The 23,603-nt window shown below is 42.1% G+C and overlaps 1 protein-coding gene across 3 annotated transcripts; it reads left to right on the top strand.

The window, feature by feature from the left end:
- Nucleotides 1-458: 458 nt before the first annotated feature.
- On the top strand, nt 459-23,545 carry LOC306927154 (G-protein-signaling modulator 2-like). Of its 3 annotated transcripts, none has more exons than XR_013790493.1 (16): nt 459-905; nt 10,373-10,594; nt 10,984-11,119; nt 11,716-11,855; nt 12,665-12,788; nt 13,342-13,457; nt 14,577-14,732; nt 14,962-15,070; nt 15,692-15,854; nt 16,928-16,998; nt 17,472-17,657; nt 19,178-19,340; nt 21,641-21,826; nt 21,955-22,052; nt 22,638-23,257; nt 23,498-23,545. XR_013790493.1 is itself a non-coding variant. In XM_079506833.1 (15 exons), the coding sequence occupies exons 1-15, from the start codon at nt 880-882 to the stop codon at nt 22,803-22,805; spliced, it is 2,082 nt and encodes a 693-aa protein (XP_079362959.1). In that variant the 5' UTR covers nt 468-879; the 3' UTR covers nt 22,806-23,403. The 3 variants fall into 3 exon arrangements, 1 of the variants encoding a protein (XP_079362959.1); XR_013790494.1 differs by having other exon boundaries at nt 468-905; nt 21,937-22,052; XM_079506833.1 differs by lacking the exon at nt 23,498-23,545 and having other exon boundaries at nt 468-905; nt 21,937-22,052; nt 22,638-23,403.
- The last annotated feature ends 58 nt before the right edge of the window (nt 23,546-23,603 follow it).

The following is a 23,603-nucleotide window of genomic DNA, read 5'->3' as shown; positions in this document are numbered from 1 at the left end:
AGGCACGCTGGTGACTGATGAGGCCTGCTTTTGACTGGCAAACTGCCACAACGGCTGCAGGGAAACGAGTGCTCTGAAGTTTGTGCTGCATTCCAGTTTGGAAAGACAATCTAAGCACAGGCCAGCACTCAATCTGTCTCTATAGGTACCCAATTTATATTTAGACAAAAACAGAAAGATAAGATGAGAAATCATCATTGTTGCACAATAATAATAGCCTAATAAGAATACATAATGACAAAGAAATATAATTTGGAATACCACTATGTAAAAGTTGAAAGTTGAAAAAAATGCTAAAAGCTCTGTGAATGGGGCCATTGATTAAACAGGTAAGGGGCCTCATGAATGCAACCGTGAGTGTAATATACAACCAGGCCTGTAGAGGGCAGACTTGACCCGCTTGATTTAGTTGATTGGGGACACTCCTCTCCCCAGTAAAGTGCAGACTCGGAGATCAGAAACTATTTAAAAGTGAATATTAATATGTAGTTGATGCACGAACTAAATATATGCTTTTGTTGGCTTATTGTTGCTATGATTCATTCGCTAAAGGAATTAGGACGGCAACTCTTAGAAGAGGATTAAATATAGAATATAAATCAAAGCCGCCCCAAAATCTAATCGATAAGAAGAACGGATCACAGTGTTGTAGAAATAGAACTACTAGGCTAGCTGGTGGCTGGATTTGATTTCAAGGCGTGGCTTCGCTTCTGGCTTGTTTTCTAGCTCTGCTTCTCTGGGATACCCGTTTCTTTATTAAGGTGGGCAACTGGCTGGAAAGAAACTGCTAAACATCTGCATGGAAGCCAAACGTATTAACTAGGTAGCTGAGTTATTATCATCCTGGTCCCTAGCTTGTCCTTGAAGGCATACATTCATATGGACGGGCGCGCGCACTCCGTGAGGTAAGATTTTGTTTTGTTTGTAGACTGCAAACGTTACGTTTACTATTAAGTTTCTGTATTTGTCAGGCATCTGTTGTAATGCTGTCTCAGGTTTCTGTCAACTCGAACCATGACTGCGATGCGGAGCCGCAGCCAAAAACATTGAAAAGTTCACTTTAAGTGGACTAACCTAGAGAACAGAAGTGTGTACAAACTTGTACACCAATAAACTAGTGTCTTCACACCAGTTTTTCCAGTGAAAGAACGTGTGGAATCATGTTCTGGCTCCAACGTCCCCGTTGACTGACTGTGTGGAAAATCGCGAGGAATTATGTAAAAGTTCATACCAAACATGTCATCAGTCACTGATGTCAGCGGCATTATCTGATCCTACAGGATATTAACCACGATCCCATAGCATAGATTAGAATATAGGTCCTTGCTTGTTTGAGCACCTCGTGTAAAAATGTTTTTCATTTACCTTGGTCAAACTCAATGGAGCTTTTGTGGGTTTAGGGGACGACTCCAACTTCCTTTTAACCACTTGAACCCGAGCATCCCTTGGCTTTTGGGGCGAACATTCTGCAATAATTTAAGCAGGTCTGTAGACTGGGACACGTAGGCTACCCCCGCCGCCGCCGGGACCGCGCTACCCTGGACCTGACCTCAGGGGGACACAGACCCCGCGGCCCCCCGGTCAAATAAGGTGGTTATTTGGTTAACATGCAAATTGCAAACTATCCACTCAACGTTTCCACTCCACTCCAGTCCAGTATCACCATAATACCACTTTAAAATAGTCAAGATGAGTCTATAAGCTATAGGAGAGAATTATTTATATTTCACATTTGTCACACAGGAGCAGCACAGGCCACCACACTTTACATAATCTTTGTTACCTCATGTGAACTTTCTGAGTTTCTGTACTCCGAATCTACAGAATGAGCGTAGGGAGAGGGCACATATGGGGCTACCCCAACCCTGAAGGAAAATAGGGTTGAGATTTGAGAAACATATTGTAAGTCGAACCTCCATAGTACTATTTGTTAGAACAGGATATTATTTTGTCAATTCATTCATCCTATCAGTTTTGTACAGTAGCCTATATAAGTTCCCTATTTCTGAGTGAGTTTACTCGATATGAAACAAGATGACCAAATGCAAAACAGAAACATTTCCTGTTAAGGGCTGTGACCAGCTAATAGTAAATGTATTGATGGACTGTTAGTACGTTATAAGAGTCTACTGACTTTAGTTCAGATGTAAATTGGCCACTGGGACAAAATTTAGTTTGAATTGAATTGAAATATTACATGCAGTTACATCAGTGGCCCTGAGTTGTGTCAGAGTGGTGTCTGTCTATTACTCCTTCATCTGTTTGTGTTGGTTGGGTAACTTGGGTAATGCCATGAGTTGTCATTTACCGGCATTCGGTGAACACATCCTTTCTCGTATTTCATCTCCAATTTCTAGAGTGAGGTGGGATAGAGAGGGATTGAGGTGTCAGGTGTGTTGTTAAGGTCTACTCTAGTCTAGATCCTCCCACTCTGCCATTGGAGGTGGTGTTCAACTTTCACTCGGAAGGCTTAGTTTCAATGAATTTGAGATCGGTCTACTTCGAAAGCAGCAGAGTCACTTTGGTCACTCATTTTGTCGTGTGCATTGCCGTTGACAGGGATGCCTCATGTGTGTCCTCTGGCTGTGTTTATTCAGGGTGTCACTAGGACTGCTGAACTGCCCAATATACTGTCATGTATAGTGGCACTTTTCTGGACAGGGAGGCGAGGGAGCACAAACTTCATGCGCGCCACAGGTAGGCAGTGGCACTTGACTATGCATCTCTCTGCCTGGTGTTGTACAAAACTTTAAAAAAAACTAGTTAATCAGGTGTGAGATTCGACAGGACTAGGCTATGCTTTCATTGTACACACAATGACTATTAAATGGTAAATGGTGTATTTATATAGCGCCTTTATCCAAGTTGCTTTACAGAGATGGTGCATTACATTCACCCATTCACACACCGATGCCGGAGGAAACCATGCAAGGCACCAACCTGGTCCTGCACATCAGGAGCAATTTAGGGGTCCAGCGTCTTGCTTCGACACTAATTCTGGGGGAGCCCGGGTTTGAATTGGGAACCTTGCGGTTCCCATCCGGTCACTCTACCCTTGAGCCACTGCCGACCCCAACAATTAACATTAAGCCTTGTTTTAGCTGACCATTGCTTATTTCTTTCAATGTGTTGGAAGTCTTATAGCCCTCTATTGTCTCTCAGTTCCTTGATATTCATTTTAGCTTCAATTACAATTCAAGTATCTGGTTTATACTAATACTCACTGCAGTATGGCGTCTCCTTGTTAGCGTGAATGATTTTATTAGTTTTATTAGTTAGATAATTTCTAAGAAGAAAAGGTTTGACAATGTCATTATTGCTGTTGCTGGTCATTGTTTTATTATACAAATCTACATGTAAATCTTTTTTATACAGATATTATATTATATGGATAACATTATAGTTATCCATTTATAGATTGTATGTTCTCTTAAGTATATCTACCTTTCTTTGTTTAAGTAAGATGATACCTCATTGGCCAATTTTTAAGATTTGTTTTTGGCTTTTCTGCCTTTATTGATTGTTTCAAGTGAAGATAGACAGGAAAGAGGGAGAGAGAGAAGGGGAGAGATATGCAGCAAAGGTCATCATGAACGGGACTCGAACACGCGACACGCTGTCAGCCCAGAGCCTATGGCATGCGCCTGGACCACTCGGCCAGCGGGCGCCCCGACCAGTTAGTTATTGACCGGTGTTTACTGTTTACAAGGCCAGTCATGATAGGCTGGGCTGGACCATGTCAATATTTTATCATGTCAGAATTTAATATACAGAGTAGATATGAGACTCTTTATGTGATCGTTTGGTTATAAATTTAGTTTACATAGATTAGCCTTTCAGCAGAATTTATGAATGGCCAATAATATTTTGGGAATATTTGTGTTGACAGACTTGACACCCTACTACTTACAGGAAGCCATATTGAACATCTTGTTGTTTGTCACAGTAAAACCCTAGTCTTATACTGTATTTATCTTTCCAGTTCACTGCAAATTAAATCACTCTTAAATTAAGTCACTCAGCTCCACATCCTACTGGATGCATGTATAGTCAAGTCAGTAGCACATTGGTATGAATTCCTGTCCCTATAAATTCCATTTTGATGCAGTCACCCTGTCTTCTGTACTGTACATTATAGATACTGACATGGATGGTCTGAATAGTGGCTACTAGCAGCTTTGGTGCCTAGACTGCCTACAATTACTTCTTAAGGGCTTTACAATAAAGGTCACAAAAGCCCCAATTTGCCTCGGCTGTACTACAGAGGGGAATTGTAGCCAGACTAGCTGTAGCGGCCGATGGCAATCCCCAGTGAATTGATCAGCCGGCAGATAAAAACCGGAATAACGTGCAACTAAAAAGACTCGTGTCAAAACAATCTCAATGATTTACTTCTTTTCAGTGCACCAAATATTACAATTCTTGCCAATAAATATGCAATAAATAATAAGTTAAACAGTGAGCAAAAATACAAATCAAATGCAAAATGCGGTCAGCAAAATAGCTCTCCCAGCTCACCCTACCTCCAAATTCAAACAGCCATCAGGTGAGCAGGTGGTGAGACAGGTGAGTGCCATTATTTATAGCCGCTGGAGGTGACCCACAGCCTCTACCCCTCACATATCAATAATTCAATCCAGTGCACACCCTTTTTGGCTCCTACACTAGCCAATGTAGCCATGCTACATTAGCTGTGGGCTGTGTGAACTAGCTGGCATCATGTCAATTGAGGTTACTGTGTTGATGTCATCTGAGATTCAATTCAAACCGCTTGTTTAATCCCACTGTCACGATGAGTTTCAGGCAGCTTGTTGTAACGAGTAAATAACATACAAAACAGGTAAAGTACTCCAAAGAGCTAATGTCATGTTATGTAACATGATAAAATAACTTTAATTAGTTTTACTAGTCCTTACCCGTTGTGAGATATTGCCCCCCATAAATATCTTTAATTGCCGTTCATTTTAACTTGTATAATATATAGTGTGTTTTTTGAATGAATAAAAACAGCACTATAACATGAAACTATTCGTACAAATGCATGGTAGGGAAATAATGGCAAGGACCACAGCATTTACACTTATTAGCCCACAGACCCCCATTTGAAAAGTATGAAGGCCCCCCAGTTTGACATGCACCACAGAAACTACAGTATGGACAGTCGCACAGATACTCCCAAATGTATTTTGTGAGTCGCACAGATGAAGTTATAGCATAGGTGCATTTGTGTCCAAAATGTGCACAATTCTGAGCTCTGGCTTGATAAAACTCATGGCTTTTGCAACCTGTGATGTTGTGAGCTTGTAGATTAGCTGTTTTCGCCGGAGCATGCACTTTATCTCCCCAAAAGCATGTTTTTGCAATAAACGTTTAGCGCTTTATCTCCCCAAAAGCATGTTTTTGCAACAAACGTTTGAAATTTCCGCATTTGCGGCACCCCCTATGGCTGAAAATGTAATTGCTTTGGGCTCTCCGTTGATTAAACCACCCGTGACATGTGAATGAAATTTGGGGTGGATTGGACATTCCGTTGGTGATTTGTCATTTTTTTGTAAAACAGGCCCCTCCCACTAACTTTGGACGCCGATTACAGCCGAACGATACGGACTATGACAATTCTGGCTGTGGCGTTTTCATCGGATAGGTCCAGAGATCATGTGTACCGATTTGTGTGAGATTTGCACAAAAGCTGTACGTGGAAGAGCAAAAAGTGTGTTTTGAAGAAAAATCTATCCTGACGCAAATGGGCATGGCCTATATGGGGAGATGAGTCATGACCCAAGGAATTCAGGGAAAGTGAAAATTTGATTTTACGGTTCAAGAGTTATAAGGCGAAATGTAAAGTGGGCTGTTATAGCGCCACCATGAGGCCGACTGATGTAATTATTTATTACATTCATTTTAATAATTATTATGAACCTCCCCTCCAAGTGTTGTGACTGTAGCTCTGACGGTTTCTGATTGAAAAATACTTGATGTGAGTTTTCGCATTTTCCCATGTAAGTGGATGGGTAATTTTAATGCACTAATAAATTAATTATTAATCAATAATTTGTAAAATTTAAAAAAGGGCTTCGTTAAGACCTCCATATTATTATGATCAATGCCTGTGTGAAAAGTGGGAGTGATTGGTGCAGGCAGTGAGGAGCTACGGCAGTGTTTCAGACAGACAGACAGACAGACATTCATTCAGACATTTGGTTAATTATAGTATGATGATAAGGAACTGACTAGAGTGTTTTTAGCTCTCCTGGAGGGGACCTTGTGTTTGTCATCCTAGTTAATTGGGACAAGTGGATTTCTCTACGTAGACTCGTAGAGCACCGGGTGCTCTACGTAGAGAAATCCACTTGGCCTTGCCATGGACATAAGGGTGCCACCCTTACGTCCATGGCAAGGGAGTTATATAATGCCGTGAGTGACTTTGTTTCTCTGTCCTCCATCTGGTACTGGTCTGGAATCTAATTACCTTTGCCATAGTGAGTGCCATAGTGTTGGTGGGCTGTATTTTATTGAGTCACCTTGTTTAGATTGGTCAATACATGCTGATGTTAGGCTGATTCCTGATTATTGAGGCCCGGGGCGCTAGCCCCTCCTATAAACAGCTATAGAGTTCATGTTTGTGTTGTCTGAACACAACATTAAATGCCATTGACAATGAATAGAGAATTTACGTCAAATGTGTCTGAGCAAGTCGGTGGGAACCCTTGGCCAATAAGGGACCACCATTCTTTTTTTTTTATATTTTGTTTCTTTTTTGGCTTTCGCCTTTATTTTTATTTTTTATGGAGGGACAGACAGTAGGCTGACAGGAAATGGAGAGAGAGCTGGGGGTGTGACATGCAGTAGAGGCCGTCGGGATCGGGAGTCGAACCCGCGGCATACTGCCAGACTGGATTACCAGCCAAGGTGCCTGGACCGCTGAGCCACGGCCCAGGCCAGGGACCACCATTCTTGATGATGTACGATGATTAGAGTGCCCCTCACTTAAAACGGGTGTGATTTTTATTATTTTGAATGATCTTATACCGTATATGATCACACAGGAGTATAATGATGACAAACCCAGGACAAAGTAAATGCGCCCTCCCACCCTGGCAGGCAGGCGGTGAGTGACTGTATGATGATTTCACAGGCTGTTAATAACATGGTCAAATTAAATGGTAAATGGTGCATTTACTATATTTCGCACCTTTATCCAAAGCGCATTACAACATGCAATTTACATTCACGCATTCACCCGCTGATGGTGGAGGAAACCATGCAAGGCACCAACGTGCTCATCGGGAACAGTTGGGTGTTCCGTGTCTTGGACACTTTGACACTAACACAGGGGGAGTTGGGATCGAACCGGGAACCTTTTCCCAAGCGGCTGTTGTACCTCCTGTCTGAGCCACTGCCGCCCGGCTGTTGTTTCCAAGAGCATTAGGACTCCCCGCAGCCACTATAATCACTATTCATCCTCAGAGCTAATTGGAAGTGACACACCATCAGGTGGCTCAGAGACACATGCTACTGACTGTGGGCGTAGGTGTCAAGAATGATAGCTCTCTCCACACTAAACCCATCTGACCACCCCGTCTCTCTCTGGCCACCTCTACGATGGAATAAACCACAGTTAAGCCACAATTAACAAGACTATGCCTCCTCACTGACAGTCGAGGTGAGTTGGAAGTACACAGCAGATTAAGTCCTTTGTTTTGCTGCAGGTTGGCAAGGCAGCAGACGGCAGCAGAAAAGGAAAACTCTTAATGGGCTAGTGTGTCACTGTGGTAGTGTGCCTTTATGTTGCGTATGCTCATCAAGGAGAGAAGCTGTGGGCTGCATTTTTCTTATCTTCACGAGAGTGTGATTCAGAAGCTTGAGATGTCTATCATATCACGTTGTCTACAACGTATCAGACCAAGAGGCTCAGGGCCAGCCAAGAGGTATGTGGGTCAGAAATTTGATCTATTTGTACTTTTGTAGTGAGATATTAATTAACTTTAAGTTGTATCGTATTTTGGTAGGACTTATTGTCTCCTCCAAGCCGAAGGCATGGGGAGAGAGTATGTTTTGCACTCCATCCGTGTGTGAGTCTGTCTGTGTGTGTCCGTCCGTCTGTGTAGAGCTAATCTCCGGCACCGTTAACCCGGTCGATGCCAAATTTTGCACCTTTGTAAAACACATTTTTTTATATTACTCCTCCAGATTGCAGCATGCAATTTACGTGAAATCTTTCACAGACCTTTCTACTAGGCTGAGGAATATATCCCACCCTTTTATAGCGCCACCAGGAGGCCACAAGCCCACAACCTCACCTGCCCTGCTAGAGACTATACCCCAAGGGGCACTTTATCTAGTTGTGTCTTGGAATCGCAATGTGTTCTACCGTAGTAGTGCATCCTACATTTTCACTATGAACTATGAAAGATTATAAATTACAAGTCTACAGTTGTCACAGTACTTCTCCTATGGAGATGTTGTTGTATGTATTGAATTGTACTGTACGCGTGTCATGGATGGAGCAGGAGTTGTGGGGGATCTGTCTGCCAGTTTAATTCACAAGAGGTGTCTTAAGAAAACGGCCAATGACAAGCATGTCATGGGATTTTTTTCTTTTTTTTAAGACGCCTTATCAACTCCTGAGCCTTTGTAGTGCCATGGGACCACGACTGTACACCAGTATGATGTGTTTGTGATAGGACCTCTTATGTAATCCTTTTGGCCTCTGTAGCACTTGCAAATTTGTCTAGGGGATCAATGTGAGCGTCACATCGTAGCCTGTTGTTGGAATTGTTTTAAATTCTGACTGAGTTGTAGAATAACTGTTTTTGATTTATTTTGTATTTTATTTTTTTATGGGCAGAAGGAGGGGAAAAAAAGAAACGGTCTTAAATTCCACAGGAAGGGCGTGTAAGATATAAGATGCTGGTCCTCGCCACAAACACGTCTGAGTCTACTACTTTGTGTTCATGGTGAAACCTTAGGCATACATTTTCATTCCAAGGTATTTTTGGATTCTTTGGAGTTCCCTTACACAGGAAATGGAACATCCTTTTTAGCCTCTCTTCTTGTTTGTTGTTACAAACTGTCTAAAAACTGTCTTCTGCCAAATGTCTACTTGCACGAATCCATGAATGCTGCCAATGAGGTAAAGGAGCTAACGGTGGGGATTTTACAGCAGACTCTGCTCTGACACCCCTCCTGCATGTCTTAAAAGCTGTCGGGCTGGCTCAGTATTCATTGCAGGAAACTCAGAATAAGTACAGTATTTTTCTGTCCGATGACAATTATTACTGATTCCTTGGACAGATTTCAAACAAAATGTATTGTATATCCTTTGATATTTCTGTGACCTTAATTTAAATGATTAATGTCGCCTTCACACCAGGATGTTATACTGTGATTAAAACAAATCCTGCTGCGTACTGTCGGAAAGTGTGCTTCGTTTGGCAGGTGTGAAGGCTCATTTGAATTCTGGCGCGCATCAAACAATCGCATTCTAGTTTCCCAAACAAACAGGGGTTTCGTTTCGCTTCCAAGTGCACCTGACTTCGATTCACTGCAGGTGGGAATGCAGTCTGCTTCAAATAAAGTAAATTAAGCAAACAATGTGGCAGATGAATGAGGAGTAAACACAGTTGGAGACGCAGAAGGCATATTTTACAAAGCGCGTTACCGTGGATAGACGTGGTCAAATGAGGACACCGGAACTCAATGAGAGTACATTGTAAATGTCTGATTCATTTTTGCGCTCCCGTCTCCGCTGTGCCTCCGCCATGTGCCCAAAAGAACAGTGCACGCACACACTCACAGTAACGTCCAGGCCCGATGACCATGTTACCAAGTATATTTTTAACACCATAGATTTCACTGTGTAGTTTATGAATTAAATGAACACATTAATAAAGTTCCTTTCTGTGGTTCCCTGCTGCGGTTGACTTGACACGCGAACCCAGCAAATAAAAAATGCAAGAATGATGCAACTTCACCTCCCAGTCGCACAGAGTCTACCGAAGTACAGGTCTGAATGTGACCTTGACTCCCGGAGTCGAGCGGACTATATGCTGCATGTGACTCCCCTACTACTCACTGCTTGGTTCCCGTTTCTCCAATACTATCAAAGTCAGAAAAAGTACAGTGTGTGATCTGAGCTGTACTTACATTTACAAACTCTCACAAATATGTATCAAATTTGAAATGTTACCTGTCTTCCCGGCTCAGTGATCAAATGAAGTATTACTGAAGATTTATTTTCTCTTTATGGTTTTTCTTCAGTATTACATTTTGTGTTGCTTCCGTCGTTAACTGTTTTGTTGTTGGATAAATGACTTGTACATGCTTTCAGCTACACTGAGTACTCTTTCCCTCCTGATCATCATCTCTGCAGGATGGAAGCATCGTGTCTGGAACTAGCTCTAGAAGGTGAGAGGCTGTGTAAGGGTGGTGACTACCGTGCTGCCGTCTCCTTCTTTGAGTCTGCTATCCAAGTTGGAACAGAAGACCTTCAAATCCTCAGTGCCATTTACAGCCAGCTCGGCAATGCCTACTTCCACCTACAGGAGTATGGTAAAGCACTGGAGTACCACCGACATGACCTCACACTTACCAGGTAAACAGTTCCACTACCTTATTTTCACTGGGTAACCTTGCACTTGCTGTAAACAGTCCCACAAGCTTCCTGTCATTAAACGCGTATTTCAGAAAAAGTTCACAACCTTGGTGCAGTTAGCTAAACACTGCCATTGTCATGAGTGACCTTATACAATAAATAGTATCCGCTGACATGATTTACTTTCATTACAAGATAAATAGTTTGTTGTTCACACAGTTGTGTTTCGAGAAACACAACTGTGCATTTTGAGAAATTGTGTTTGTAACTGAGAGTAATCGTGTTTGTAACTGAGAGTAATCGTGTTGTGTAACTGAGAGTAATCATTGTAATCTGAAACCAGTGCAATGTCATTTTTTCATATCAATCATAGTTTGTCTTTCCCCCAGGACGATAGGGGATGATGTTGGAGAAGCCAAAGCCAGTGGTAATCTTGGCAACACATTTAAGCTTCTTGGCAGGTTTGATGAAGCAGTAGTTTGTTGCCAAAGACACATGGAAATTACCAGATCCATGTATGATAGGGTGAGTATAATAGAAATTATAGAAAATAATCCATGTTAGTTAATGTCATTAATGCAATTGGTTTAGGATTAGTTTAGGATTAGGAAGATATTTTTTAGATGTTCAAATTCAGATAATGTTCAGATAACAGCCATTTGATCAAGCCATGTTCCATGTCCTGCAGAGAAGAAGCACATCAGTTCTGTGGTTTCTAGGTTTGTAATTGAGTGCTTTGAGTGAATGTGTTGGCATTCAGTCATTTTAACATTCACGCTGAAAGCAATGTGGTAAAAGGTGGAAAAACTAAAAGAAGCACATTAATCTTGCTCTTTTTAAAATATGGACATGTGGTTAGAAGCCCAATTTGCTTTGATTATGCTTTTACAATTAAATTGATCCTGTGATGTTGTTTTAAATCATACCACAACATGGCATCCAGCCATGGAATAGTTTTGGTACACAGACACACCATGACTGTGGAACAGCTGCGTACCAGCATCTTGAATAGCTTGCCAGCCCACTTGCAAATGGAGGGTCTGGCGTCAGTGTATTTTAAGTGTATAATTACAATGTTGGTTACTCTTATTCAGTGAAAATCTCATGTGTGCATGCTGTAGGTTGGACAGGCTCGAGCGCTGTATAATTTCGGGAATGTTTACCACGCCAAGGGAAAGAGCATCTGCTGGATTGGAGCTGAGCCTGGCGAGTTCCCAGAAGAAGCCAGGATCGCTCTGAAGAAAGCCACAGAGTACTATGAGTGAGTTGGTGACAGTGTTTACGCCAGTTCTAAACATCTGATTTTGATTTGATTTAGGGCTCCAACTATCAATTATTTTCTTAGTGGTTTGTTTTTTAATACATAAAAAAGAGGATATATCAATGCAAAAGCAATCCCATTTTGGACTGAGGCCGATTCTAAAAACGCCTTCTAAATCCTGCATACTGTACAGAACCCCAAAGGGGGTTTCCGCCCCAGAAGGGTTAAAACACCAAAAGGGGTTCACACCCAGAATGGGTTAATTATACACGAATAAATCGATTAGTCTGATCAACCACTTAAGACCCATTTTATTTTTCACCAATATATTGGCCATTATTTTATCATTATTTTATTATTATTTTCAAAAGTTTTCAAAAATAACAGATCGACAACCTTATAACTTATTGTGTTGTGACTTGTTGCAAGCTTGTTGATTGCTTGTTAATCAGTGAGCTAGGATTGCATTAATATGTAGCATACTCAATTCACTGACTTGAAACCAGATTGGCTGAGAGCAGAATGGCAGGTGGGCTGGTGTGTGATCCACTCAATGTCCTTTACATTAAACATTTTGAATATATAAAGTGAAGGGTGCGATTCAGTCACTCGGTCTGATTTCAAATGGGGGAAATTATTACCCCCAATGCTGGATGGAGCTGTTTGCATTTTTGAATGTTGTTTATTATATAGTTTATAATGCAAACGTTCTGAATATGAACGTATCAAAACTATTGTAAAACACACGTATATGTCATAGTAGTTATTATGTGATAATAGTTGTGTGCTTTGTGTTGGTGCTTCTGAAGAAAAAACCTGACCCTGGTGACGGAGCTGTGTGATCATGCTGCTCAGGGTCGGACATATGGGAACCTGGGTAACACCTTCTACCTGCTTGGTGATTTTGAAAACGCAGTGGCTGCCCACGAAAAGGTTGGTACTACATGTATGTGTTGTCTGTTGCACACCTGCAATGTCAGCTACCGTAATTGGAAAGGAGAGGAAAATTATTATATAGCATATTTAAAAATGTATGTATTCAAACATTTTGTTTTTAGATTATTGTGCCAGTTGAACCACTTTCAACCTGGTGTCCCTATTTTGGACGTCATATTTCAAAGAAATATATTCAAAGCTTTGCGTTTTTTAGCCATTTCTTCACACTAGGCTGAAGGTATGCCTAAGTGAGCGGTGCTCTTTGTCACGGAAAAGTCTTGGAACCTGACCTAACCAACACCCATTACATTGTTGTGTAACCTAGTTCTTTTTGCTTAAAGTTACATTACAATAAACCTTTTCCCTTTAATTTAGCTCTTTTTATCATCATCACTAACATTATCCAGATGCATTTAGTATTTTATCCCCCCCAAAACAAGTGGCTATGTAGGCATTTCTTTCCTTCTTTCGTACCTCAAAATGTTTCTAGTTTATATTGACCATAGTGGTAGACTGTAATGTGCACCCTACTGTTTTCCCTGGTTGGCAGCGCCTGCAGATCGCTAAAGAGTTTGGGGATAAATCTGCTGAGAGGAGGGCCCACTGTAACCTTGGAAATGCCTACATCTTTTTGGCCCAGTTTGACAAGGCTGCTCGTCATTACAAGTGAGTTTACAGGACTTCTTCTCTCCCCTTGTGGTAAAGATTGACAGGTTATTTTCAATGCATTGATTGATTGATTGAAAATTTTATTAACAATTTGCAGAATTACAGTACATTTCAAGCACAAACTCAATACAAAGGCTGTTAACTGTGTGGATGACCCAATTAAGCATTACACTTGTTTACAACAGGGTCCACCATGTTCAATTCATCAAAACATTTAGAGACGTACAAATAGACACTTCTATATAGACAAAGAACAGTACAGGAATTCATCATAATGGAGGTCAAAAGGGAAAAGAAACATATACAGTGAGGGGGGGGGGGGGGGGGGGGGTGCACTCCCTCTGGTGTTGTGGGTGTGGACTTCGTTAACGTTAAGGAAGTATCTACACAGGTACATGGGTATCTTGGTGGAGTATCGAATCTTGTGGACCAGACCCATTGCAAGATGCTGTACTCTGTCGTCGACCCTAAGCCATGCCAGTCTGTCAAAGTGGGCAGGGGTGAGGTGGGTTCGGGGGGTGAGGCCAAGTAGGAGCCTGACCAGTTTGTTTTGGGAGGTCTGGAGCCTAGTTTTAAGGGCCTTTGAGGTGCTGTGGTACCAGGAGGTGCATGCATAGTCAAAGAATCCTTGTACAAGGGCTCCTGTTAAGGTCTTCAAGGTGTTTTTGTCGACCAGTGAGGAGATCCTGTAAAGGAATCTTGTTCTTTGGTTGACTTTTTTGATTACGTTGGTGGCCATTTTATCACCGGAAAGATTATCCTCCAGGATGGAACCTAGGTAGGTAATTTCATCTTTACGTGTGATAACATTGTCACCCACTCTAACCAAGAAGCCATTTGCCTTGCTGAGATTACTATTAGATCCAAAGAGAATGGATTCAGTTTTTCCCAGGTGTAAAGATAGTTTGTTATTGTGGTTCTTAGTTGCAGCATTTCAAAATGTCTGTCCTTCATTACTATCTGTACTATATACAGTTATACACAGGCAATACCTCTGTAGTCACTAGTCAGCAGGGAGAGGAAGAAAGACAAAATCTCTGATCATGCACTGCCCCCACCCAAGACATTCCTCTGACCTACCTCTACTCTCCCCCTCCCCCTAATTTTGCCCCCTAGGAGGACTCTGCAGCTAGCCAGGCTATTGAAGGACAGGGCAGTGGAAGCCCAGGCCTGTTACAGCCTGGGCAACACCTACACACTACTCCGGGACTATGAGAGGGCCATCGATTACCACCTCAAACACTTGGTCATTGCCCAGGACCTCAAAGACAGGTACATGCCACAGGTGGATGGGATTAATTTTGCTCCAGGGTTACTTCAGGACCCTAGTGTTGAACACATTGCACGGCTATCATACAGGTTCCCTATTTTCATTTGAATCCTTTCACTATTCAGTTACTGTACAGTGTATGTATGTAACCCTTTCTGCCTTCATTGTTTGCTTTACCCATACCCAAATTGGGAGTTACTTGACTCATTTCCCCTTTCTGTCTATCTGCAGGGTTGGAGAGGGCAGAGCATGCTGGAGTCTCGGAAATGCTCACACTGCCCTGGGGAATCACGAGCAGGCCATGCACTTTGCTGAGAAACATCTGGAAATTGCCAGAGAGGTGATTGTTGACTGTTTATTCATTGCATTCTCTGTAGGAGAGCAGAATCAGCTGTGCCACAACCCCACCTGGTGGGCATCTGGAGAACAGGGAACCGAAAATAAGTGCAAACAGACAAAATAACCTACATGCTTTTGCATGTAGGTGACAACGATCATGCTTATGTTGTGCCATTGTGTTTAATTTGAACACTTTTGTGTTTGTTTTTAATGACATTGAGAAGTGGGGAAAGGTTGAGAGCTCCATGACACACAGAAACTTTCACAATAACACATTCTTAATCTTGATACAGAAATTATTAGTTTGATTGGTAGTGTTCAGTTGAGCATTTGTGAAAATGTGGCAATAACTAAAAAGTTTTTCATTCTCAAGACCGTGAGCCTGATTTATAGTTATATGTGCCAAAAACAGCATAGCTTGTTCATTTGCTATTTTAAGCAAAAGACACCATCTTGCAGAATATAAATGAAATAAATTGCTGTACTGAAAAAAGAAAGAAAAGCCTAAATCAACTGTAAGCAGTGGCACTGACACCAGCAGTGTGTCTAATTTCCTGTATTGACGTTTCAGTTGCTGTCTTACTCAAGGCTTCATCAACATTTCATCATGTCATTGCTCTAGATTGGAGACAAAAGTGGCGAGATGACAGCCACGATGAATCTGTCGGACCTACGACTGGTTGTAAGCCTCAAGTCCAACACCAACAGTCACTTCAACAGTCACTGCAACACCAACACTAACAGCTCTGCTCTGTCGAGCCACCGGGGTTACTACCCCCTCGCAGGTAAATGTGTCATTTCTCAGTGTCTGCTCCCGGGACCAACACCGGTTCAAATGGACACTTAAGGGTCTGTAACTCCAAGAGCGTACAATGGGTTATCTCTTTTACTTAGCTACTAACCCTGGACCCATGATTTTGGTTTCTTACATAAATGTATATAGCAGTACATAATGTCCTATATTTTAGCTCATGGTTTATTAATCAAATCTACAGTAGTAGTTCTAGTTTTTGTCCTATATTTCATAGTTTAAATAAAAACAATTCTTTGGGCAGGTGCATAGAACAAAAATAGCATATGTTGAAGAATAATGCAGTCCTACATACTGCTGTAGCAGTGATGTTCCCCTGACGGAGGTCTGCTACAGCAGTCCTACATGCTGCTGTAGCAGTGATGTTCCCCTGACGGAGGTCTGCTACAGCAGTCCTACATACTGCTGTAGCAGTGATGTTCCCCTGACGGAGGTCTGCTACAGCAGTCCTACATACTGCTGTATCAGTGATGTTCCCCTGACGGAGGTCTGCTACAGCAGTCCTACATACTGCTGTAGCAGTGATGTTCCCCTGACGGAGGTCTGCTACAGCAGTCCTACATACTGCTGTAGCAGTGATGTTCCCCTGACGGAGGTCTGCTACAGCAGTCCTACATGCTGCTGTAGCAGTGATGTTCCCCTGACAGAGGTCTGCTACAGCAGTCCTACATACTGCTGTAGCAGTGATGTTCCCCTGACGGAGGTCTGCTACAGCAGTCCTACATACTGCTGTAGCAGTGATGTTCCCCTGACGGAGGTCTGGGTGCAGTCCTACATACTGCTGGAGCAGTGATGTTCCCCTGACGGAGGTCTGCTACAGCAGTCCTACATACTGCTGGAGCAGTGATGTTCCCCTGACGGAGGTCTGGGTGTGGTCCTACATACTGCTGTAGCAGTGATGTTCCCCTGACGGAGGTCTGCTACAGCAGTCCTACATACTGCTGTAGCAGTGATGATGTTCCCCTGACGGAGGTCTGGGTGCAGTCCTACATACTGCTGTAGCAGTGATGTTCCCCTGACGGTCTGGGTGTGGTGTCTTTGTTTCAGGTGTCGGAAGCCAGTCAGAGGAAGGAGACAGTACAGAAAACTTGGGACCAAGCCCTGACATAAATCCTGCTGTATGTATTCATCCATTCCATATTCCTGCTGTATGTAGACACGATGCACAGTTCTACTCAAGGGATAATACGTACAATGCAATATTATAAGCAAACATGTTGAGAAATTAATGATGCACAAAATGCAATCAAGAACATGTCACGAAGACATGACTAAATTATGAACTCTATTATTCCCACTTATTATTACATGTCAGGGATTAAAAGACAAGCTTTTATTTAGCTTTTTTTTATATTTAAAAAGAGTCCCTTTGCCTGTTTCATATTTCTGTTATTGCCATATGAGGCTGATTTAGGGTAAAACATTTGCAAACTTTGTTCGGCTCTACTGGAAGAATAATATATGTACAACTCACTACAGTAGAGTAGTGAGTTACAGTAGCTCTTGTTTGAATCAAAATCGTATTAACATACCGTGTTCAGATGTTCTTTGTTTTTAACATGATCAAGTTTCGTGTATAACCAATGAACAGGAACAAGATGAAGATGATTTCAACAAATCTCCCAAACATAACTCGATCAAGGCTTCAACCAAACGCTTCCTCTTCCACCGCCTGAAAAGCAAGATGCAAAAGAACAGCAAATCTCCTTCCAAAGACGAGCAGGAAGACAGCAACACGCCTCCATCTCCTGAGCTGGCCAGATCAGCTTCACCTAAGGTACTGTATTTCTTCACCACTTTCAACCTGGAGTCCTATGTTGGGCAAGTCAGACTCATTATAGTCATAGCCAGATTAGCAGATCTACAAGCTCATTACCTGTATATCCAGTGGTATCAATTCAGTAAAAGCTAAGGTATGAGATTTATGCGGTTATTTGACTCTTTTTTTGGGGGGGGCCTATTTTCCTCCTTTTTTTTTTGCCTATTTTTTGACATTTCCAACATTCATCAAGAATACATAGCAGGCAATTGAACGTCGATCCCAGATACAGTTGTACCAGCGCAGCAGCCAAACCTCCCGCAATCGCGGCAAACCAACATGCACAACACAAGCCACAACCAACAATAGTCCTTGACACAAAATAGTTTGAGAGCCACTGATTTAGAAGGCATTTGTAGAATCGGCCTCAGGTCTTAATGGGTTAAACGGTGCAAGCAGACACATGTAGGTCTGAGTAACCTGGACAGGAGTAGTCCAGGTTGTAAATTGTAACCAGGTTTTAACAGTCCACTCTCCCCTTTCTTTATCATGTACGTAGAACTGGAGTTTTCAACTGATTATGAACCAGGGATCACCACCCAGACTAAGAATTAACCTAGGGAGCACTGTTCTGTTGGGGGGGGGGGGGGGCTTGGAATGAAATATTGAGGGCTTAATTGAATTGGTTAATTTGAGGTGAATTAAATCAAGTTAACAGGCATTATTTAACTAACATAAAGCTAGTGGTCCAGAGCAAACATAAATAAAGAAAGAAAGAAAACCACTGATCCATTCCTTTCCCATGGTTGCCCCTATTATGTTCTCTTAACCTTCCATATTTAACTCACTTGAACGGATTCATTGCAACTTATATATGACGAGCAAGCAAACACATGTGATTGCTGGTTATATCATATCACATATGGGTGACTCAACCAAACCAGTCAATCCGGTACACTTTCCCTTGCAATTCTAACTCCTTTTTCTGTGGAAGTTCTTGACATCCGACTTCCCAGTAAATGACAACATTGACGTGTCATCATCATACATCACCAGGTCATTTAGTAGTGCACTACTACTACTACTTTCTCAACTAGTCGTTGATAAAAAACAAATCTTCCAAGTTCCTACATTACTAGTAAATGCATGGTCAGGGACCACATGCAAACCTCTGATGCAGAATGTATCTATCAGTTGTGTAGGGGCACTGACTGTTTCTTCATCTATAACCCTGCAGAAAATACTTAAAAAATATTGAAGAGCACTCTTAATGTTAAAATCTTGCTTAGTTGTTGTGCCCTGGTGGTGCAACTGGTAAGAATTAGAATCTGACACCTTTCTCACTCACACTTTATTTTGTATTAAAGCAGAAATACCGATAATTATTTAAAAAATATTTGCATGGCTGTTGTCGGCTCACACAGACGTATGATAGCTGACAGGTTTGTCTTATATTATATGTGGTAGCTTGTGTGGTGTTTTGCTTTTTTTTCTGTTTGTTTTTTTTGCTGTTACTAAAACTGTTTACCTATTTGCAGACGAGACCGGCAGACACGCTGGGTGAGGATGACTTCTTTGACCTCCTGTCACGTTTCCAGAGCAACAGAATGGAAGACCAAAGGTGCTCCCTATTGAATGGCCAGAGCCACCTCCCTGCCACCCCCTCCCCCTCGTCCACCCCACCTGTAGCTGAGAGAAAGTGTGAGTTTAGCCTCCTCTGAATCTGCCTGACCTCGTCTTCTGCCTTCCCCTCATTTTGGAGTAAATGTAAACCTTCTGACTTTAGACCCTTTCCACACGAGAACGGCTCGGGCTGTTACCCGCACAAGTTTGTAGCCGGCATCAGCCGGCATCGTTTCGAGCGTCCACATTGCGGTTATGTTAATTATGCATGTCGTCCAGACGAGAGCGGTAGCGCTCCGGATACCAGAGAAAGCTGTAGTAGTATAGGCTATATTAGAATAGACATGTATGTTGATGTAGCCTATATTGTAAAATATGCATTTAGAGCCTGGCTCAACGACAGGTCTCCTCCAGGGCTGTTGAAGAGGGGCGCAACAACACAAGCGTAAAAAATGTAAATACGCTTGCGTTGTCTTCTTCGAGCAAAAATGCAGGTCTCATTGAAAATTAACTCTAGGCGCGTTTTATCGCTCCCCGTTTGCAAGGCCCTTTACACACAACATGACATGAAAGACAATGGAGATGACTTGACAGTGGAGATGGCGTCTTGACATGCAGCAGAGATCGACGATATAGTTGAAGGTGAATCAATGGCTTTGTTGGGTCAGAGAAGCTATTATACATGTAAGGCTTCCATAGTGAAAATCTGCAGACATATCTCATGGCCCATGTTTATTTTACATCTGTTCTCCAAAAATAGCTCATCTACAAGCTCATGGGCTGCAGATCGGCTATTTTCGGAGAAGAGATTTATAGACATGTGCAAATATAAAATAGCTGTGATACTTATGTAAGTGGTTATGGTGAAATAAACCATTAGCACTTCATGAACAAATGCACAAACAATATTAAAGGCTTCCCTTTACACTACAGGTCAAACAACACCATTCATTCACATAAAATATACACATTAATCAATAACCATTAAGCAATTAATACCAGTGAGCTTGTGGTTATGAAAGGCTCTAAAAACGTACGTATCCTGTTGCTGTAAAAAGCCGGCTGATTATGGACACAGCCATCAGTTGTTTTGGAGGTGGAAAGCCTGGTGACGTGAGGTTAGTTTGGAGGGGGCAAGGGGACAATGCGTCACTGTTTCAGCAAATAGGCGGCATTCGCTGTACACACAGAGATGACAAAGTAGCGTCTCCGAAGTTTGTCACTCTGGGGGCGCTGTCTCCGTGTGGCAGAAAGGGCAGTGCATTAACAAATAATTGTATCAGAGTCTAGCTCCATCCCTGGTAATGGCAATCGTTTATCATTTATTTTTTGTTGTTGTTATTTGCTATCGGGTAAGTACTTGTGCGGGTAACGCAAAATACGTCCTTGTCTGGACAGCACCTTAGAGGAATCTCACAACATGTTGAGCTTGTAGAAACTTGCCATTTTTGAAAAATGTGGAATATGGCTGCAAGAGCATTGCATGTAGAACATGAGCATTCTTTGAGGTCAAGTAGCACTAAGTGCAAGTTGTCAAATCCCACTCAAATATGATTTTACAGTTACTCCTGTATGATATGAATGCATCATCTGCAGTTGTGCGGCAATATACTTTTAATACTTGCTAATGTATATCTTACTGTATTTATTTACTGAATTGTTCATGTTCTAATTTCAAACTTCTTAGTTTTTGTGTCCCTCTGCTCATCTCTTTCCATGTGTGCATAATGTTCCAGATTATACATTAAGTTCATTCGTAATTTCACTCCTGAGTGCTTTCTTGTTGTTGCAGTATTCTGTGTGTTCTTGTTGTTATTGCAAAATAACATTTTCATATTCCTCATTGTTTTGTAGAAACTGTAAAAAGGGTAGAAACATTATTTAGTATCATGGCAATGATGTTTCTCTTTGCATTCTGGCTAAGCAATTGTCATTTCTTAAATTGCTTAACTGTCAGTTTGGTTAGTGTTCAATGTCGGGGGACTACGGATGAAATTTAGCATCTTTGCTAATTCCGGTGTATTTACATTGCATTTATTTGTAATGTTAATTAATATGCTTGTCCCGTCAAAATAAACAAATAAAGTAAAATAATAATTCTGATGAGAGCACTCTGATTCCACAGCAGAGCTTCAGCGTGGATTTACGAACGCACCATGTGAATCATTTTCTAAAATGTTTAGTTACAAAATATGCCAAGTTGAAGTGGTTAAGTGTAACTCTCTAGTAGTGCCCCCGGCCTAAAGCAAAGGTCTTCAACGTTTTTCAGGCCAAGCTGAGAGAGAGATGAAGCAGGGACCATACCACTACCTATTAGATTCATGTTAAATGTGTGTTTTCAGGCATTTAACAACTTAATTGATATCTCTGGTGTGTAGGTATTTTGGGCAGCGAGACGCCGTCCCAGGAACCCGGCCATTTCCTGGAACAGGTGGCCAGCTCCCAGGCCCGTCGTCGAGACGACCAGAGGGCCAGCCTCAGTCACTTTCCTGGTTTGCGACTCAGCATCTCCGAACCGCCTCACACACCGCCCACCTCCAGCACAAATCCAGGCAATGCACAAGGTAATTAAAGGCCGGGGGTTTTGTACGCTGTGCCATTAATGTTATCTCCTTTTTTTGCCTTTTTTTTTTTTTCTTTTTTTTTTTTAACATCCATATTTTGGCCTTCCAAGGCCCTTCCTCCAACACAGATCCTCCCCACATACCCTCCCTCTGCCAGCGTCTCGAGGCCGACTCTGAGCACCCAGATGGGGATGATGTCTTCTTTGATATGCTTCTCAAGTGCCAGGTAATGTCCTACATCAAGACTGAGTGTCTCTTAGTATAGGCCCCGTTTTGACTGGTAGCCAAATCCAGCCTAAATGTAATCAGATTTATGCCATTTCCAGATTGGAATATGATTTGTTATATGAAGTGTGGACAGAAAAGTCACATGGAATCCGATTTGTACAATTCCGACTTGAGCCTCAATTCAGAGGTGGTTTCAAAATGTAATTTCTAAAGATGCGTCTCATTCTGAACGCTCTAACCTGCTCTAACCACCCTTTATTAAACTGTCAAACGTCACTTGCAGAGCAACCCGTAGATTTACGAGAGCGCAAGGAGTAATCATAATGAAAATAAAACAATATTGCAGCATAAGTATTAAAGAAATGGCAAAATGATACGTTGTAGAGGTTGTTGGATACAAAACTAAAATGTGAAAACTGAGCATTTTTTGTAGTACCGGTATTTTCTTTATTCCTGAGGTGAAAACGATCACTCTTATCGGAAAAAAAATATTTGTTCTATCATAACATAGAATATGTACAGACATCTAACATGTTCATTGAGGCTGCTTCTTATCGCTCATACTTCTTTCCCTCTCTTTCAGAGCTCCAGATTAGATGACCAGCGATGTGCTGCTCCACCTCCTCCCACTAGGGGTCTCACAGTCCCAGATGAGGACTTTTTCAACCTGATCCTGCGCTCACAGGCCAGTAGGATAGAAGAGCAGAGGGTGCCACTGCAGCCTGGCTCCACTCAGTCCAAACCAGACTGACCTGGCACGTCTTTTACATCCATCCAGTGTTCCTGTTCTTCCAAAAGCTCTACCATCGTTTATTTCCTGACATACATGTCATTACATCACTCAGCTTACATCTCTACTACCGATGCCTTTCAGGGATGCTATGAAGAATACAGTCCGGAGCCTTTGGTGTAATGGACATTTAGACTATATAATCAAAAGAACTCTCACTTAATTTATGTGGTAGCCTTTGTTTTGTTTTCTCAGCACCACTAAGGCCTCTACTCTTAACTATGCAAGTTAAATTATGCCACTCGGATCAACCACCAAACCTAGAGGATGTAGTTTGTATCTCTTTGGGTTTCATTCTGTATCCTGAGATCAGAAGTGATGGCAAAGATTTATAATCACAACCAGGGTGAAGATTAAACCACAGCCTTTCAGGAAGTACCCAAGTGCATCCTTCAAAGCAAAAGGAAGGACATGTTCATCACTTCTCCAAGGACTGTCTAAAGAGGACGAGACGCGAAGACCGTACGGGCGACGCCATGTTGCTTATGGTGCTCCATGGAAGGAAAGAAACATGCGCAGTAGAGACCAAGGAAGCTGAACACGGAAGTGTTGGCTGCATATAGCCCATTGCGCATGTTTATTTCCTTCCATGGAGCACCATAAGCAACATGGCGTCGCCCGTACGGTCTTCGCGTCTCATCCTCTTTAGACAGTCCTTGCACTTCTCTAGGAAATTCAATTTGAGACCCATCTTCCATAACCTGACTCCGCCAGATGGGGCAGCAGAGAGTACACTGGGTTCCCACTCTCTGCTGCCCC

This window comes from Electrona antarctica, assembly GCF_951216825.1.
Source record: "Electrona antarctica genome assembly, chromosome: 7".
NCBI lineage: Eukaryota > Metazoa > Chordata > Actinopteri > Myctophiformes > Myctophidae > Electrona > Electrona antarctica.
This window is presented reverse-complemented; position numbering and strand designations above follow the sequence as displayed.